The sequence below is a fragment of the Alternaria atra genome, assembly GCF_907166805.1.
Source record: "Alternaria atra isolate CS162 genome assembly, contig: 29, whole genome shotgun sequence".
In the NCBI taxonomy this organism is placed as follows: domain Eukaryota; kingdom Fungi; phylum Ascomycota; class Dothideomycetes; order Pleosporales; family Pleosporaceae; genus Alternaria; species Alternaria atra.
The window spans coordinates 1,942,181-1,959,764 of NW_025091327.1; the positions used below are offsets into that span (position 1 = coordinate 1,942,181).

The window sequence follows — 17,584 nt, forward strand, 5'->3', positions numbered from 1 at the left end:
AGTATTTCGACAAGAACGCAGCCAAGCGAGAAAATGTCGGCTGCTCTCCCGCTGGGTCTAAATTCTGCTACCCTACAGGATGTTTAGACACTTTCTGAACTGGCTGGAAGGGTAGGTATTTATGACGGACTCTTTGATCGTGCAAGTACTCCACAGCTGACACCGAACAGCCAATCTTTGAGTAAACTATGGTAGCCTTGTGCTGTTTCGTCTTCGTCGGGAAGTTGTAGCCAAGACTTTCAAGTCGTGACCTGTGGATTGGATCGAGAGAATCCAATCCCATATCGGATGGCCTGTCCATAGGCGCCAGGTCTGACCATGCCTCAACGTCTTCAAAAAATGTGTGCAGGTCGCACACTGCTACCGGATACATGAGTACGCCCAGTATCTTCGTATGGGTGTATGTACCAACCAGTTGAGTGATATGAACATGAACCAACTTCGTGAGGATCAATATCTCCTTCTTCTCTTTCTCCCGCACTCTTCGAGTGAAGTATATCTTCTTATGCGCGAGCTTCCATCCCTGTACCGTAATTTCATGAACGTCTCCTGTAGCACCTTGGCCAAGAAACTGGCCTTGAGTCAGTTCTGATTAGCTCCAACTGTCGTTTCCTGAGAAATGACATAAGCGTATCTTGTATCAGCGGCACCGACGCTCTGTCGTCAAAGTCAACACGGGCACCTTTACCAGTCTGCGACCAGTCTTCGATGACGACCCGATCATTTTCTGCGACACTGAAACTTTCATAAGGAGCCTCATCCTCGTCACTTGGATAGCGCCTAGCCCTGAAGGATTTGGCAAGGGCAAAGGGATCTTCTATCCCGAAACTAAAGTCGTTATCCTCCTCTGAATGCCACAACGACGATGACCACGACGTCGAGTCTTCCATGGTGGGTTGTCGGGTTCCGTTCAAAGGTTCTGGTAGGTGGTAAGATTCATATTGTGCATCGCAATGAAAGACGGCAGGCGCAAGCCAAGATACGGCAGAGCCGAGCTGCGCCTTCCATCGAGGTGTGAGGAGAAGGCTGCAGAACAGGCGTACGCGAGCTAATCGCACCCACTGAACGCTAATGGCCCCTAGCCCGACGCAACAAGTCGAGTAAACATGTATAGGTTTAGAAACAGCACGAAAGAAGAGATGAAGACGGTCTTGGTCACGAGATCATGGATCTTTTGGTATCACAACAACCTCTTCCTATATTGTTGAGTTTAATCATACCCCATATGCCTTATGCTATTGTGGCTTTGCGTCAGCGCCTACTCTTGGTAATGACATCCTCCCCTTTGGCTTTCGAAGCGACCTTTCAAGTCACACAGATATAAAAGTACACACCCCAGTCTCAGATTTGTTCATCTTTGTCCAGCCAGCCTCCGCTCCTGGACCTCAGACAAGGCCCGGCTACCGCTCAGAAAGGCAACAGCTCCCACGACAGCTGCCGCTGGCAGGGTCTGGAAGAGGTTCCAGCTGGTGTAGTACAGGAAGAAAATGCCCTCCATTGCCAGTATGGAGCCATAGAAAAGGCCATGCGAGACGGGTGCATTGCCAAGAGCCTTGCTCAAATGGCTAGCGTTCGCGCCCAGCGTGGCCCACACAACCAGTAGGATAGGTAGTGCAGCAGCAACAGCAGCAGCAAATACAATGGTTATGATCTTGGGCGGGGACTTGGGGTCATCGCGGAAGATGTGGTGAATTTCAGACTCGGCGGCGTAGCGGACGGGCGGCGAGGGGACGCTAAGGGGGACGCTAGAGTCGCGGGTGACGGCGAGGTCGAAAGCTTTGCTCTTGTATGGTGCGGAAGATCCGAATGACCCGATAACGATAGAGGCGACGATTGGCTTCTCGGAGGTCAAGAACTGGTGGGGCAGGTCTTTGTGAGACTGGTCATGTTAGCTGTGCTGCCAGCCATTGAGATGTACAACATACCAAATCGACCTTTCCCTTGCCACTATCCTTCACATTGAACACGAAAGACTCTTCCAGGCCGGTCGTTTGTTCGGTCAAAGTAAGGAATGCCTGATGGGGTCGCTTCGCAGTGCTTCCGTCGAGGGTTGTAAGGACAAGCTTCAATGTATCCGTTGCGCCCAATGAGACAGATTTGCCCAAAGGTGTTGAGGGACTCAGCCTGGATGATGATTAGTCCTGTAGCAATTGCATACAATGCAAGCTTAAGCTCACTTGTCCTTTGAACCTCCACCAACACCAGCACCTTTGCTGGAAATAGTCACGGTAGCATCCTCAAAGCTCCATGAAGAAGCTGCGGACACAATGGCCGCGCCCGAGAGTAGAAGGGAAGAAACAAAGCCTTGAAGTACCCTCATCGTTGCTGATTCGGAAAGAGTGAACGCGGAGCTGTTAACGTTGCGCCGACACAGACGTAAGCGTGTCCTTTGCCAAGACTTCAATCGGTACTTTCCGGCGCTAGTCATGTCTCTCGCTCTTACTACTACTACTCCAGAACTATCCCTAAGCCAACTTGTGGATCCTCAACACATACTCTCGTCATGACCTTGACTTTGAAGCTTTGTTCGGTTCAAATTCATTGATAGATAGCACATTGACCGTGTGTTCTTCCTTGACGTCATAGGTGCGCGGTGAGTATGAACGGTTTCTACTAACCCTGACACACCAGCCACATTACATTGAGATCGCTAAGCACTATGAGGATATTATACGACTCGAAATTTTACATACAACATAACCCTAACTTCTGCTGGCCATACCTTCTGGTTTGCCCTTCTGCGTCAGGATATTCCCAAGTCTCGCTCAAGCCTCGTCCTCTGAAGCGACCGGATACGCTATCCAGAGAATGTTGAGTATCAGTCGAACCCAACCCCTGTCGTCTTTCGGAACATCTCCATCTACTCATTCTCGAGAGCTATCAAACAGGACACATCCCTGACCTCATTTGTTTCACACACTGCCTCTCGATATATCTGCCAGAGCCGGGAACCTCGCATTGAATCCAGCGTTCTGAGGATAGCAAAGTTCAAATATGGCATTTACAGATGGTAGTTATTAAACGTAAAAGGATCAACCATCAAGTTGTCTGTTAGGACCTTTCTTGGGTTATAGGCTATCTCTGTTGTGGAAATGATATACCCTTTCCGTAGTCTTTGTATACGCTTCTGTATCGCTTCCGTGGCTGAAGCACCGCCTATCATACGGTTGAGTTCGAGCTTCGAAAACAGCTCTTCAAGTCCGAGCGGCGCATATAGAGTGAAGTGTTGAATTTTCTGTCCCAACGTCAATTTAAAGTGGGGAGCGATAGTGTAGACAAGTTGTGGATATAAGATTGGGTATGATATGTTGGTTTAGGTTACAGGAGGCTGTATCTGTGCATGTTGATACCTCAGCCTCGTAGCGCATACAGCGCAAGTGTTCGTGTAGTGACAGATTGCTCATAATGAAATGATCCCGAATTCCCAGATGATACTCGTACAGCGCGCAGTATATATACAACGAAGGTGTGTGATTAGAGGCGCAACCTGCAATCCAGTGCATCCCTCTACAGCCAATCCTCCTCGTAAAAGCAGTCCTTGTGGTGCCACCGTCTTGCACCAGAGTCAAGTTCTTCGTAATTTCGTATGTTTACTTTCCGACTGTCTGATCTTTCAACTCCTTTGTCTTCTCCGCGACCATATCAGTGACACCTTTGGCTTCCTCTGCCGCTCCCCTCGCTTTCTTGGCCATCCTCTCCTTCCAGGCCTTGTCTTCCTCGTCTCGCATCTCCAACTCCTTCAGCCACCTATCCCTCTTGTCCATGCGCTCCTTTTGGGCAACCTGCTTCTCATACTCCTTGCGCTTCACGCGATCCTTTTGCCAGTACATATTTCCTGCTACTAGTACGGCGATTGTGAAGGCTTGAGCATATAGACGTCGCCGGAAGTACATGTTGGTCATCTTGTGGTCGCCTTTTCTCATTGAGCGGGTTGCACCGACAATGGCCCAGACAGTGAGGCCGCAGCCGAGGGGAACGAGGGGCTCTTCGCGAAGGCGTCGCCATATCTTGTCAATGGTATTTTCATTGTAAAAGTCGCTGGATGAGTTGTTAGTAGGTGAATCCCATGTAAGCATAAAGAATTATTTGACTGTCTACATACGCATTTTCATCGAAAGAAGAGGGAAGCGGCGCGCTGTTTGGAGGTCCAAAAGACATGGTGGGTAGTATGCCCAGGTGCAGATGCGGAGGTGGCGGAGGTGTCGCGTGGGTAGATGAGTACAATGGCAAGGTCTTTACATGAACCCGCAGACTTGGAGTAGAGTGCTAGCTTTGAGTGCGCAAACTGAAGCTATACAGAAGCTTTGAAAGCGCTATCACACGTGTAGAGTGGGTTGTGTATGGCTTCAAGATGCGGAGCAATCGATTATCTCACCACTTCGGCCATCGGCCCTTCGTGATGTTCCAGGCCCGATGCGCGCGCAGCTGTACATACATCACCAGAGCTTCGCGCACAACGACAGCCTGGGCCAAGCATCTCTACCAACACCAAACTACGGAGTCGCCTTCAATGAGAGACGAGGCGACAGGCAAACTCCTCTCGCTGCGCCATGAACGATGAGGCCGAGTCGTCTCGAGCTCCACAGCGCCAGAACGATGCTGCATCCCACCTGGCCGACTTGGAGGATGCCTTAGCACGCTTTGAAGAGGCCGAAGAGCACGAGAAGCAGAAGCAGGTCAAACAGAGAAGATTGGATGCAAAAAGAAAACGCATACAGATGCTGGGCGAGCTTCTGCGTGACTTGGACATGGTTGTCTACCTGGAACTCATCACACTCTACCACTTGGAGTACGCTTACCACCTATACGCTGTTACTCTGCGCTAATCATGCTTGTAGCTGCTCGTTCTTCTGGCTTTTGTTCAAGGCCTTTACACATGGCTTCCTGCTGACGCCTCTCCCCGACACCGCGACCGTCACCCGCCCACCAGACGAACCAAGGCCCTTCCTCCCGCTGCTCCTGTTCTCGTTTGGAGTCAATTTCCTCCTGCATCTTACATATCCCGCGCCTTCGGCTGGCGAGGATACCCGAGGCTATCTGCATGGCGGCTTGATGATCGACTTTATCGGACAGCAGGGGCCCACCAGCAAGTGGAAGCTTGGAGCCCTCGACATATGCATCCTGTTCCTGCAACTCGTCATGGTTTCGGTACACGTCAAGAGGCGGGAGCTGAAGAAGAAGCTAGCAAAGCTGTCAGCTGGTGGGGGTGCACCAACCACCACCACTACCACCGGAGCCACGTCAGACTCGGCACCAACAGCCACGGCAGCAGCGACGAGCGACAATGCGGCCCGAGATCAAGATGCCGATGATGAGGAGCGAGGTGTGCTACACCGAACCGACACTTTATCAGACTTGGGCATGGATCCCGACAACGAAGAAGACGCCCTGTTGCAATCATCCTCCGAGTCTGGCCATGCCGACGCTGCTGATATCCTCAGTTCCGGTCAATGTGTAATTGGCGACTTTACTCTCATCGACACCCTTCTTCAGGAAAATAGGGACTATGCGGCTTACCGGCTGACGCGCACCGAAAGCGGCAATAACGACATGCCTGAAACGTTGCGGCGGCTCAATACGTTGCGCACCCGGTTCGGTGTGGGGGGTGGATGAAGCAAGTAAGACATTATCTTATCATCGCCTTACTCCGGTCCACATGTTTAAGCATCTCCGCGGTGACCGCCTTGTTGTGACGTTGTATGCATATTGTCCCAATGAAGTACTGCATGCAGCGGACAAAGCCTCCGCGTAACCCATGCACGTTCGGCTCGGCTGCCCCCACGTGTTTCTTTCCCGTTACGAGTTCGGTTGGACAGGCTTGTTGCAGGCATTCGTGGCACCAGGCTTTTCGAATCCCAGCAACATGCATGCAATGCGCAGTTGTGCAACCAACTATCTGTGCCAAGCAGATCATGATGATCTACGCGTGTTGGAAATCTATGCGTGTTGGGAATCAACCTAAGACGGAACGATAAAGGGGCTTGTGTTGTGGAAATATCACATCACTATGGTACAACCCCGCGCGAAGTGTGCACGGTGCCACTCTCCCTCGAGAAGGGTGATACAAACAAGGTTGGGCTGTTGGTCAGAGCTAGGTTGTTCTAACATGTGTGCCAAAAGGCACCCACAATACTGCAAAAAGCACCAATACCGTAAACACACGCAGCCCTCTCTTTGAACTCAAAGATCCACCCAGCATCAGAGGATACGAACGCGTGGTTGCAACACCCATCGACCCTCGTACACCTTGAGCGGCTCTCGAAGCTACAGCTTTGGACTGACCACGACGATCCTACGACGTGGTCTGTAGCCTACGAAAGAGCCTTGTTGTCACCTCTTGTTTCATCTCTTCGTGGCTACCAACGTCTGACAGACATATCCATCATCCTACCGAAACTTCATCCACTTCATGAAAACGAGGATCGCCACTTCAGTAAAGCGACGCTTACGGGGAGGAATTTACATATGTATCGGACATTCCGGCAAAGACATCATGCCCATGTCAATGCTCATGGAGAAGAAGACGTCATACATAGTGCGGACTTTTCGCTCCTGATAGGTTTGATCGCTGAGCCACATAATTCGACAATGAAAGAATTGGAACAGTGGAAGCGGCTACTTTATAAAGACGGGTTTCATACTGAGATAGATATAATGGAAGAAATCGTCGTAGGTCGATATCCCGTGTACTGCTGGCAGCCAAATTTATGGCTTTCACGCAGAGATATAGCCTTACCAACATTGCAGGTTTAGCCTAAATCGGCCCCGTGCTATAAGCTGCAGCCTACCCCTAGATAATCACGGGTCACCACTTTCAAGACCAGCTACAAAAGCTAGTGCCTCCAGCGTCTCCAGCTCTGAACTCCAATATCTTATCTTCATCCAGTGTTGAACACGCAACGATGTCCGAGGATCTCTCTGGAATGACGGAAAGCGCGATTCCACCTGCCTACGAAGTGTATCGCGAAGCTCGTCAGCCGATCGGCCTGAGTTCTGATGCGAAGCGTGTAAAGTGGGCTCTCGAAGGTCTACTAAACAGCGCAATTGAGGTCATGCGTAGCATGAAGTACGAGCCCGACATTCCGACAGAGCCATATGGCGACCAGACTGCGTCGACGACCATCTGGCATCCGATATCTCGATCTCCCCTCACTGATCCCAAAGTTTCCTCCGTCATTGTCCACATCGAAAGTATCGAAGACTGGGAGGATCAGTGGCTCGAATTTCATCGATCTTGTCATCATCCAGACGAGAACGGAGAGGACCCCAATGAGTTTCTCTTCGGAGATCTTCCAGACTACGATCCCGACGAGGACGAAGAGGACGAAGTACATCTGTTGAGGTGTTGTCGTGTTGACCGGCCACGGAAGAAGGGTGAGACGCTACTCGTCAACACTACTGGCGCGTTCCTTACCATTCATGACTACCTCTCGGTGGTCCACCCCTGGTTATTAGGGCAGCGTGAAGATATTTTAGGAGCCGAAGGCGATTTGATGAAGAACGAGCCTCTGGCTGCAAACACCAAGCTAATGATCAGTTATGGGTTGCCAGATCAGGTGAATTTCAACACAGAGGAAGATTGGCAAGAAAGCATGTCGGAACAGCCACTGAAGATTGACCTTACGAACGGACGCTCAGTTTGGGAGCAGCCTACAGACTGGTCAGTCTTGGATGGATTGACAAAACCGACCCCATTGTGGTGGACGGCGCCGAAGGATCATCAGACTCGGCGATAATGCGAGAAGTAGAAAATCACGAGGGAAGTCTGAAGGACGTTCAGACAAGAACATGGGAACAACTACAACACATCCCGTATTCGTATGCAGAATACAGCCAATTGTATCGAGCACCCATTCCGATGGAGAACGCACACAATACTCCACTACACTATTGTAGTCTGTCAGATGTACGTAGGTACAGTTATAAAGGAGGCATAAGGTTGTTGTATTGAGCGAGCTACAAAGAGCGATCATATACACAACCGAAATGAGTAAGCAAGTAACGAAGAGTCACGTAAGAATTGCAGTTCACTTGTACCTTGTGAAGTAAAGTCCTAGGCTGACATGATCGAATTCGGTTATTTTGAATTGTGCAGAACCATAATCTGCCTTTAATCGTTCAGCTGGCTCGTTCCATCATCGCCAAATCAAACTGCCGGAGCTCTTACAACCTTGACAATAAGATCCTGGTGCTTTGCACCTGAGGCCTTGTAAGCAGGTGTGTTGTATGCCGAGTCCGTGTCATCAACCGTAACACCCATCATGCCGCCTCCAGATCCGCATGCACCCAGCAAAGATGCGGCCAGCTGATCAGGTGTAGCTTCCGCGCCACCATCGATAGTGCGAGCCAGATCGTAGTAGGTGACCGAGGAGTTGGTGCGTGGCTTAATGTGTTTGGCTAATACAAGCACAGTTCCGGCATCAGCGACAGGCAAGCCCCACTCGGAGCAATCGAACTCGGGCGACATAGTCCACAGTGGGTTGTTGTTGTTGTCGGCCAGATATCGCAAGTATGATGCGGCGTAGGCAATGCCGGCCTCATCGATGTTTTGCGCCTCGCCACCGCCAACGTCGTAGCAGACGCGGGCACTGGTTTCGCCGCAAGCTCATTTTTCGAGTGTGGCTTTGGATTCGGCTTTGAAATTCGAAGTGGTACTTCGAGAGCTTCTCGGCTTGGAGCTGGATCCCAACGCTGGAAGGACAGAAAGAACGAGAAGACTGAGGATTCTGCATGGCCGAGTTGGTATTGAAGAGCAGTGAGCTTGTAGCAAAGTTCTGAATTCAACAGGTAATGAGGGGCTTATGCTTATATGTGGTGAATTCTCGTAACGGCTTGGACGAGAAATTGTCACGAGTTTCGGACTTCTCACCTTACGGAACCAGTTCACAAACAGTATTCGCTTGGCCAGCTTCAATGTAAGTTCAATCGTATGCAAACACCTTCTCGCTAAGAGCGACCACAGCTGCACGTCTATAGTAGACGACATATCGTAATCACGGTCAGGTACCATATCGCTTACCGGATGCAACCTTGACCGTACCACCAATCGAGATCACGACCATCCATTTTAGGGTCTTTCGATAGCAGCAGGGCGAAGTCCACTGCCTATGTGAATATATTGCGAAATGAAGGGGCAACATTGCCCTGCATGACACGGGGCGGACTTGAGGGCCTCATTGAATGCGACCTTCTGTATTGATCGCTAAAGGGTGGTCAGCACGAAACTACACAGATACTAACCAAGACTAACGGTGCGTAACGCACAGGTAACTGAACACTGGTTTTGAGTCAGGCGAAATTGCTCGGAAGTACACCTCCTTGTGGGGTTTTTTCGATTCCCGTAGCTAACCTCATCATCAAGTCAGTACTACCTCATCGATCTCAGTCCCGAAAGTCGCGTCACTCCCACTCCAAAGATGTTGTTGTTCAAGATACAAACTATCTTCGCGCTCTCTTTCATTTTGTCTTGCTTCCCGAACTTGTCCATCGCCGATGATTGCCGACCTGTAACATGGTCCAACGATGCGAGAGTCGCGCGCTTCGCAGAAATGACTGGCACTCCCATGATATCGACGCCAACCGCGAGTCCTGTGAGCAACTCGAGTGGCAGAATCACCATTCTGGAAGTGAAGCCTGGCGAACTCAACTGTCGAGCTTGGGGCAAAACCTACGATCAAGTCAACTATTATACCTGCACGGAGATCTGTAACAAGTACCAGATCACGACCGATTACTTTTCCTCGTTGAACCCAACGTTGAAGTTGGATTGCTCCAATATCCAGCCGAAATCAAAGTACTGTATCGACGGCTGTAAATTTTTGAGTTCGATTTCTAATTGACAAAGTCCCAAGATGCGAACACTAACATTGAAAATGCTAGACATCGAGCCTTTGAGGGCTCTAGATGGCCTCTGTGGCCCAAAGCACAACAATGCGACCTGTCTTGGGACCGACTTCCCATGCTGCAATGCCAATACATTCACTTGCGGTGCATCAGAGTAAGAATCTTTTAGCGGGAACTGAACCAAACACATAAGACACAATCTAACAATTATCTAGGGAAGATTGCGCTGATGGCACATGTTACGAGGGCGGCTGCTTGGGTGACAAAACATACAGCACCGACGGTACCTTCGGCACTAAACACGGGGATAGACTCTGTGCAGGGAAATGGGGCGACTGCTGCAATTTCGATGGCAAGTGCGGTACTGGTGCTTCGTTCTGCGGTCTTACCTCTTGTCAGTCGGGAAATTGCACGCGTCCATCGCCCACTACTAGTGTCTCGTTGCCGTGGAAAACTGGTACTACACCCGATAGTAGCTGTGGAGGTCCGAACAAGTACACTTGCAACGTAGTGTATGGGGGCTGTTGCAACAAGAATGGCCAATGTGGAATCTTGCCAGTGGACTGCGGTGCAGGATGGTAAGTCTCCCCTCTCGAGTTCATCAGCTTGGCTCGAAATCTTTTCTATGAACTGAAACTGACGTTACCGTCACACGCAGCCAACCGCAATTTGGGCAATGTGATTCCTCTTCGTCAACAACCGCAGTCACGTCACGTCTGGCATCGTCTTCAAGCAAGGCATTATCAACTTCGACATCTTCGAAAAGACCTTGAATGTACTTTGGATGACATGGTTGATATGAGTAAGCGCTGTGTTAGCTTGGAGATAGATGTAATTGCTTAATCGACACCTTCGTTATATTCGACTACATTTCACCTTGTGCTTACAGATTCCGGACCTGTTTACCTAGGTAGTGACGGTCCTACAGTCTTTTACGACATAAGATGATTTTCTGGCCAATACGAGGTTGGGCGAGTTAGCGGTAGAAAAGTGATTCATGTGCAGAAAGACGAGAGTGTGGTAAGCTAAAGTGTATGATAACGCAAGGTAGGCATAAAATACAGCTTTTCCGGTCGCTTCTCTTGCTATTGAACATGCCTCCGCATCCTAAAAACGTTGTACAAGCACCCAAAATATCATATGCGTTTTAGCCTAGGGAACATTTAGGATGCAGCTATACCGGCGTGAAGGAGATGAGATTGAAGGCGGGGGAGCCTGCTTTCTTGACCCTGACCTAGCGAATGTACTCTGATTGGATAACCATCTCATCCAATACTGGATAGCCCAAAAGACCCCTAGGGGTTCACATCCTACGATATATTTTGTAGTATCACTGAACTGGCCCTTCATACAGGTGTACAAATTACCTTGGCACTCAGTCCCTACCCTTGCATGTCGCCCCGTTCTAATCAACGTTCCTCTATGCATGATAACCTGATTGCGGCACGGACCTGTCTAGACGTACACAGAAGTGCCATGGCCGGGGCGTGGTCAGACAATCTACCCACAGCTTATTCCAATAAGCAACGGACAAGAAAAGCTTAGCGGTCAACCAAAATCCTCTTGACCGAGCATGAGGCGAGTACATTTTGACACCCACACTACAACGCCTGGTTTCCTCACGAGACCTACCTTGCTTCGGGTAAGTAGTCAACAAAGAGATTCACATCACGAGAATGTAGGTTACCAATCTACTAGGTGACCGTCTGTCAGCCTCGTACACTGTCGGGCGAAAACATGGGTCATATTCCGGTGACACATAGTCTGGATTCAGGGAGTGTAGGATCCCACGACTCAATGCAGGGGGGTTAGATGTTACTTCGCTTGCTCGCAGTATAGTCTCCTGTGCGATAGCTGGTAATGTTCAAGTCGCTATGCACTTATTACCAGAGGCGGATCATCGCAGTCAGTGAACAATATCGCTCCTTGGAATTTGACTTCCATTTTCCCCTCGTTTCTTTCGGGAGTATGGCTTCGTTACGTTTGTTTGCGTGTCTTTGGGTCTTCCAAAGTTTGCTCCTTGGGCGTTTGGCCTTGGCTCAGTTGGATCAGGACTACAATGTCCGACAGGTAATCGATCCTATTACCAACAACTATGTGACTGCATGGTTCTAGTAAGTTCGGGAGAACAACTGACAATTCTAACCCAAGTGACTGACGAAAGAATGTACAGCCGTCCTGAGATAACGGCAGCAGAGGAGCGGGTAATCGATGTCTCGCCAAAAAAGGTGTGGCTCGTATACAACTGCCACTACTTGAGAGATATCTGTGAGAATGCCAACAACTTCTTTAACCTTTCTCCAAGAGGTATTGGTCCTCGTCGAAGTGGCCTACCAGTTACCGTATTCGGCTATGACTTCAACACTGGAAAGAGAAGTCGTTTCCGGTCGTACCAGCGCCGATCGAAATCCTGCCCGGGACCTTGGAAAAACAGCCATCCTTGCCCTGAAACAAACCAGCGAGACGTAATGCGAAACGACGGTACGTGGTGGTACAAAGATCTGGAGCCTGGCACTTCCATCAACCAGATTAGGAACCATCACGTGGGTGCGATCACAACACCCTCCAAAATGCGGTATTCGTGCGATGAATTCCCTCCAGCTACATAGGTTGAAGGTGGGGGTGATCGAAGCGATCCCAGCGTAGCATCACAGACACGTTGTGCCGCTCTGAGCTGTGCACGTGGATGTAAAGCCGAACAGAATTGGCAGGCCGACGCGCATAACAAGTTACAGCGTCAGCTCAAGTCTGTCATCATACAGCAGAGGAGAGCTGATAACCGTCTACACCCCACGTACCAAAACAAAAATAGCGTAGCACTTTTCGGCTTCACAGCTGTCACTCTGCCGGACGGCGTCGCCGCGAGGGTCTTAACATTCGACGACCCAGCCAGCACTATACTCTCTAGCGAGAAGGTCGTCAATCAGCACAGGCGAGACACACCCGGAACGGACTATGCAAACAGCTCAAGTACGTTCTTAGGCTCGAAATGGGAACTGGCAATGGAACATATCCAAGAGCTGATAGAGTCGGGTCTCGGTAGCCAGTACATCGTCCCAGCAAACGACTCCGATGGATACGACTCATGGTTCGACGCGGATCTGACAGGAACAACGGTGCCTATGTCTTACATGAATTCAATTCGCTGGATGGATGAGGAGGATGATGACGAAGATGACATCTTCGACGAGCATTACGACATTGATGGAGAAAATGAGATGGAACGACTTGAATCTCGTCAAGAAACTGCAAACCTCAAAAATAAGTTGCGCAACAAACCGGTGTCGCCATCATTTCCTATCATCGCAAGAAAGTCTGACACGAGAAACGTTTCTGCATCCGCCATCACTCCTCTCTTGAACAACGCCTCACTATCCGATCTGGAAAAAGCGCGAATCATTGTTGAAGACGCTATCGCGGAATCTTCTAGGCTGAACCAGGCTCGATTATTGAACCCTATGCGCAACAACCACGGGCTCAAGCCTGGCACTATCATCGGGCAATCGAAGGTCAAACGTCGTCTAGGCGCAAGAGAAGACGGCACACCAGTCGCATCCCTCCTGAACATTACCGACGGTATAGCCGACGCTGCAGCTCTGGTAGCTGAAGCAGATGCGGCTGGCGTATAAGAAACCTGACAAAGCGCGCTGTTGCTGTCAAAGGTACTTACTGGATGGGCGGTATCGACAGGAAAGGTACTGTACCATGGGGCGACAACGCAACATACGCAGTGTTCCGCAATGTTCTCGACTACGGTGCTGTTGGAAACGGTGTCACAGATGATACCAAAGCGTTCAAAGCCGCCATGCTAGACGGCAAACGTTGTGGTAAAGGCTGTAACGGCTCTACACTCAAGAACGCTATCGTGTACATACCTCCAGGCACGTACTTGATCTCGACTACCATTCCCATGCCATTCGGGACGCAAGTCATTGGAGATGCAAATGACAGACCAACCATTCTTGCCTCCAAATCGTTCATTGGGATGGGGGTCTTGTCTACGGACGAGTACACGGGCGGAGGCACCGGCGCGGACGGTCTGGATGAGGAGTACTACATCAACACGGCGAATTTCTACCGACAAATTCGCAACGTCATCATCGACGTCAGACAGACCCGTGCTTCACAGAAGGCCTCCTGTTTGCATTATCAGGTCGCTCAGGCTACGAGTACGGAGAATGTACTCCTCATCGCGGGTCCGACACAGAATGGCATGTACGCTGGAAACGGCAGCGGTGGGCAAATCTCGGACATAACCTTCCAGGGCGGAGCTATAGGTCTCTATGGTGGTGGTCAGCAGTTCACAGCGCCGCGCTTAAAGTTCGATGGCTGCACGATTGGCGTCCATCTCATCTGGGATTGGGGCTGGGTCTAGAAGTCCATCACCATGAACAATGTCGGTACAGGATTCAAGCTTGTACCCGACAGTACTTCAGGTGCAGCAGCGGGAAATATAGGCTCAGCATCTTTCCTCGACTCGTCTTTCAACAATGTCAAGACGGTTGTCCAAATCTCACCTCTCACCTCGACGGTCGGGTCAGGCAGTACCGGGCTCGTTCTCGAGAACATCAAGCTAACAGGCGTTGGTACCACCGTCGCCGATACAGGGGGCAAGACAATATTGGCCGGCTCCTCATCCAAGATTGACGAACGGGCGATGGGTCCGGTCTACGCAGGCTTAGCTGATAAGAAAGACCGCAAATTCACCACAGGTGAAAAGGTCGGAAGTTTCCGCCGACATTCAACACTTGTGGATAACGATGGAGCATACTTTGAACGTGCCAAGCCTCAGTACGAAGACCGTTCCGTTGGTGACTTCATACACGTCAAGGATCTCGGAGCCAAAGGCGATGGAAAAAATGACGACACTGCGGCGTTCCAAGCTGCGCTGTGTTCGAGTTTGGGTAAAATCCTGCTCGTCGATGCCGGCTCTTACATACTCACATCGACGGTGACGGTGCCTAGCGGCGCCAAAATTGTTGGCGAAACCTGGTCTCAGTTGGTTGCTTCCGGGTCTTACTTCGAAGATGCGCTCCATCCCAAGGTGATGCTCAAGGTTGGTACCAAAGGCCAAGTAGGAGATGTCGAGATGCAGGATCTGTTCTTCACTACTGTCGGTGCAACAGCTGGAGCCATCCTGGTCGAGTGAAACCTCAAAGCATCGAGCACTGGGTCAGCTGCGTTGTGGGATTGCCACGCACGTGTTGGAGGCGCCACCGGGACCAAGTTGACGCCGAAGGAATGTCCACCAGTAACCAGTGGTATCGACCAAGGCTGCAGCGCTGCAAGCTTGATGTTCCATCTGACGTCGTCTGGCTCAGCCTATCTCGAAAATGCGTGGTTTTGGAGTGCGGATCACATGATCGAGTGAGTATCACCTCTTCTCCATGGGTCAAGATCTTTGGCTGACTCGCCTGTAGTGATCTCGATCTTGAAAGCGGCGCCAACAACATGGAACAAAACTCGGTGTATGTGGCTCGTGGCTTTTTGGCTGAAAGTACCGAGCCAACATGGTATGTCTAGCTCGCTCTCCACTGTCTCGCTCCTCGCAATCAGACTGATGAGAATTAGGCTCTATGGTGTTGCATCTGAGCATGCTGTCTTTTACCAGTTCAACTTCTACAAGGCCCAAAACATCTTTGCAGGTTTGCTTCAGACTGAGTCACCATACTACCAACCCACGCCACCTCCACCCGCTCCCTTCAAGTCCGCCGTCGGCGTTTTCCCGGGTGACCCGACATACGAATGCGCGGCGGGTGATGAGTTCAGTGGGTGCGACGAGTCGTGGGCCATGATAATTCGAGAGTCGCAGAACATCTTCATCGCAAGCGCGGGCCTATACTCGTGGTTCTCCACTTACGCGCAGACCTGCATCGACCAGCAACTGTGCCAGAAAGCCCTGCCTTTACTTGAAAAGAACTTTTCTAACGTTAGGATTCAGCATCTCGTTACTATCGGCGCCAAGTATATGGCAGTCATGGACGGTAAGGGCTTACTAGCCAAGGACAACCTCAATGTCAATTCGCACCCCTTCTGGTCGCAGATATCCGTGTTAGACGTTAGCAGCAATGGCTCAATGTATGGCAAGTACATCTGGGTGGATCCTAAAATCTGGGACATGGACCAGTCACAGTTCACTTGCTCGCCCCCTTGCAATGTCAAGATTCCCCCATGGACCCGTGCTACGAGCACACTGAACTATCCATTGATCACAGTCAGCGATGGTGATTGGACAAGCACAATTACAAAAGCGCCCATGACAATATCGGAGTGGGTGTTTGAGCCAGTGACACTGACTGGACAAGCTGCCAACCGGAAACGTCAAGGCTTCGAGGCCTTCTGGCCTAAACCCGCGACCACACCTCACTGGCCATCAGTTATCTATGCTGGCCCAGATGGTGAATCATCCACGGTAGCGCCTGAGGCGTCCTTCCCCACGCCACCTCCATCTATTGGCCCCAATGCGCAGCCTCCACCGACGGGTAGCTGGCCCAAGCGACAGATCCAACCTATCATCAGGAAAATGGAGGAGCCCTTGGTGAAGGAGTGTGGCTTCTACGACTTTTTCTGCATTGGCGAACCATGGATTTACGGCGAGAACAATACCATCTCAGACCCGGGCGACGACGATTTCGATGAGAATTGGGAAGACAGCTTGGTCGTATGTCCGTTACCGAGCAGTTCCTCGTCTAGTTCATCCACTTCAACAACTACAACGACAAGTGAAGACCCGCCAGAGCCTACAGCATCTCCCCGCGAGGGCGATCCAATGCAGAATGAAGTCGACTGCTACAGTGGTCTAGACCAGAAGACGGAGCATGTGCGCATGGACAATGCCATCAACAGCTTTTGTAGTGGACTGGGCAGCCCGGGTGACGTCTTCAAGGAAGACTATTTCAAGACGGTGACCTATACATTCCCCCAGGGTACAGGAACCGGTGTTCAGATCCTCATATCGCTCAGCGTTGAGAAAGGCTGCCAGTTTATGTATAGCTACGACTTGTGCCACAGATACCTGGAGGTTCCCGTCAACAGCTGTCAATGTGGAGGTGTGAATGGAAAGCAGGGAGGTTACTTGAACAACGACTGCTACTCGTGGAGGATCGATCCGCAGACGGTGTTTTAACCGCGGAGCCCCAGTCGTTTGTTCTTTCCACTTTGTCGCGAGCTTACAGCAATAAGCACAAAGCTCTCGCAAAGGTAAAATAGCTTGTATTGTATCCCTTTTGTATTGCGCAGTAGCCGAAGCCAACGAGGTATCCGAAGCCATGTAATCGCTTGGCTGGAATAGCTTTTGCAGACAGTCTCCGCGCTTCGAGTGACACAAACACATGATCTCAACGCAAGCTGCAGAGCATCAAAATACTAGCCGTACCCCATAATTTCGATGTCAGTGTACGCCAGAGCATCGTGAGTTCCTGTTTTTCTTGTATTCGATGACGAGCGCGTGAGCCCAGGCGGCAGCTCGAGTTGAGGGCGCTGACTAAACTCCGTGGTTGAGAGTTGTTTAGCTGCAGCAACAAAGGAATGTTCGATAACTATTAACCACACCGGTGTTCTACAGCACACATGGTACAGGAGCCTTAGTAACGTTAGGCACATAGACACATGTCGACGAGCAACCCCTACGCTGTTTTGGTAAGGCGCTAGGCCGTGTTAAACTCAATCGTCTTACGTACATTATCTACCTCGACCATCAATCTTCATAATCTGCATGGTAGCCTTATACAGGTCACAGAAA

At 50.5% G+C, this 17,584-nt stretch overlaps 7 protein-coding genes across 7 annotated transcripts; 3 read left to right on the forward strand and 4 right to left on the reverse strand.

Moving 5' to 3' along the window:
• Positions 1-67: 67 nt before the first annotated feature.
• Positions 68-890, reverse strand: ALTATR162_LOCUS8963 (uncharacterized protein; the record flags this gene model as incomplete). Its single annotated transcript, XM_043316596.1, has 2 exons — positions 68-571; positions 651-890. 2 exons carry the CDS (start codon positions 888-890, stop codon positions 68-70), a joined length of 744 nt encoding a protein of 247 aa, XP_043172531.1.
• A 461-nt stretch (positions 891-1,351) lies between these two features.
• ALTATR162_LOCUS8964 (uncharacterized protein) lies at positions 1,352-2,320 on the reverse strand (the record flags this gene model as incomplete). The annotated part of the gene is made up of 3 exons (XM_043316597.1): positions 1,352-1,879; positions 1,926-2,124; positions 2,178-2,320. 3 exons carry the CDS (start codon positions 2,318-2,320, stop codon positions 1,352-1,354), a joined length of 870 nt encoding a protein of 289 aa, XP_043172532.1.
• A 1,270-nt stretch (positions 2,321-3,590) lies between these two features.
• Positions 3,591-4,158, reverse strand: ALTATR162_LOCUS8965 (uncharacterized protein; the record flags this gene model as incomplete). The annotated part of the gene is made up of 2 exons (XM_043316598.1): positions 3,591-4,038; positions 4,103-4,158. The coding sequence occupies 2 exons, from the start codon at positions 4,156-4,158 to the stop codon at positions 3,591-3,593; spliced, it is 504 nt and encodes a 167-aa protein (XP_043172533.1).
• A 392-nt stretch (positions 4,159-4,550) lies between these two features.
• Positions 4,551-5,613, forward strand: ALTATR162_LOCUS8966 (uncharacterized protein; the record flags this gene model as incomplete). Its single annotated transcript, XM_043316599.1, has 2 exons — positions 4,551-4,789; positions 4,839-5,613. The coding sequence occupies 2 exons, from the start codon at positions 4,551-4,553 to the stop codon at positions 5,611-5,613; spliced, it is 1,014 nt and encodes a 337-aa protein (XP_043172534.1).
• A 1,289-nt stretch (positions 5,614-6,902) lies between these two features.
• ALTATR162_LOCUS8967 (uncharacterized protein) lies at positions 6,903-7,736 on the forward strand (the record flags this gene model as incomplete). Its single annotated transcript, XM_043316600.1, has 1 exon — positions 6,903-7,736. One exon carries the CDS (start codon positions 6,903-6,905, stop codon positions 7,734-7,736), a length of 834 nt encoding a protein of 277 aa, XP_043172535.1.
• Positions 7,737-8,146: 410 nt separating this feature from the next.
• Positions 8,147-9,066, reverse strand: ALTATR162_LOCUS8968 (uncharacterized protein; the record flags this gene model as incomplete). Its single annotated transcript, XM_043316601.1, has 2 exons — positions 8,147-8,588; positions 9,020-9,066. The coding sequence occupies 2 exons, from the start codon at positions 9,064-9,066 to the stop codon at positions 8,147-8,149; spliced, it is 489 nt and encodes a 162-aa protein (XP_043172536.1).
• A 3,245-nt stretch (positions 9,067-12,311) lies between these two features.
• Positions 12,312-16,969, forward strand: ALTATR162_LOCUS8969 (uncharacterized protein; the record flags this gene model as incomplete). Its single annotated transcript, XM_043316602.1, has 7 exons — positions 12,312-12,386; positions 12,453-13,442; positions 13,487-14,185; positions 14,222-14,960; positions 15,021-15,210; positions 15,264-15,356; positions 15,415-16,969. The coding sequence occupies 7 exons, from the start codon at positions 12,312-12,314 to the stop codon at positions 16,967-16,969; spliced, it is 4,341 nt and encodes a 1,446-aa protein (XP_043172537.1).
• Positions 16,970-17,584: the final 615 nt, after the last annotated feature.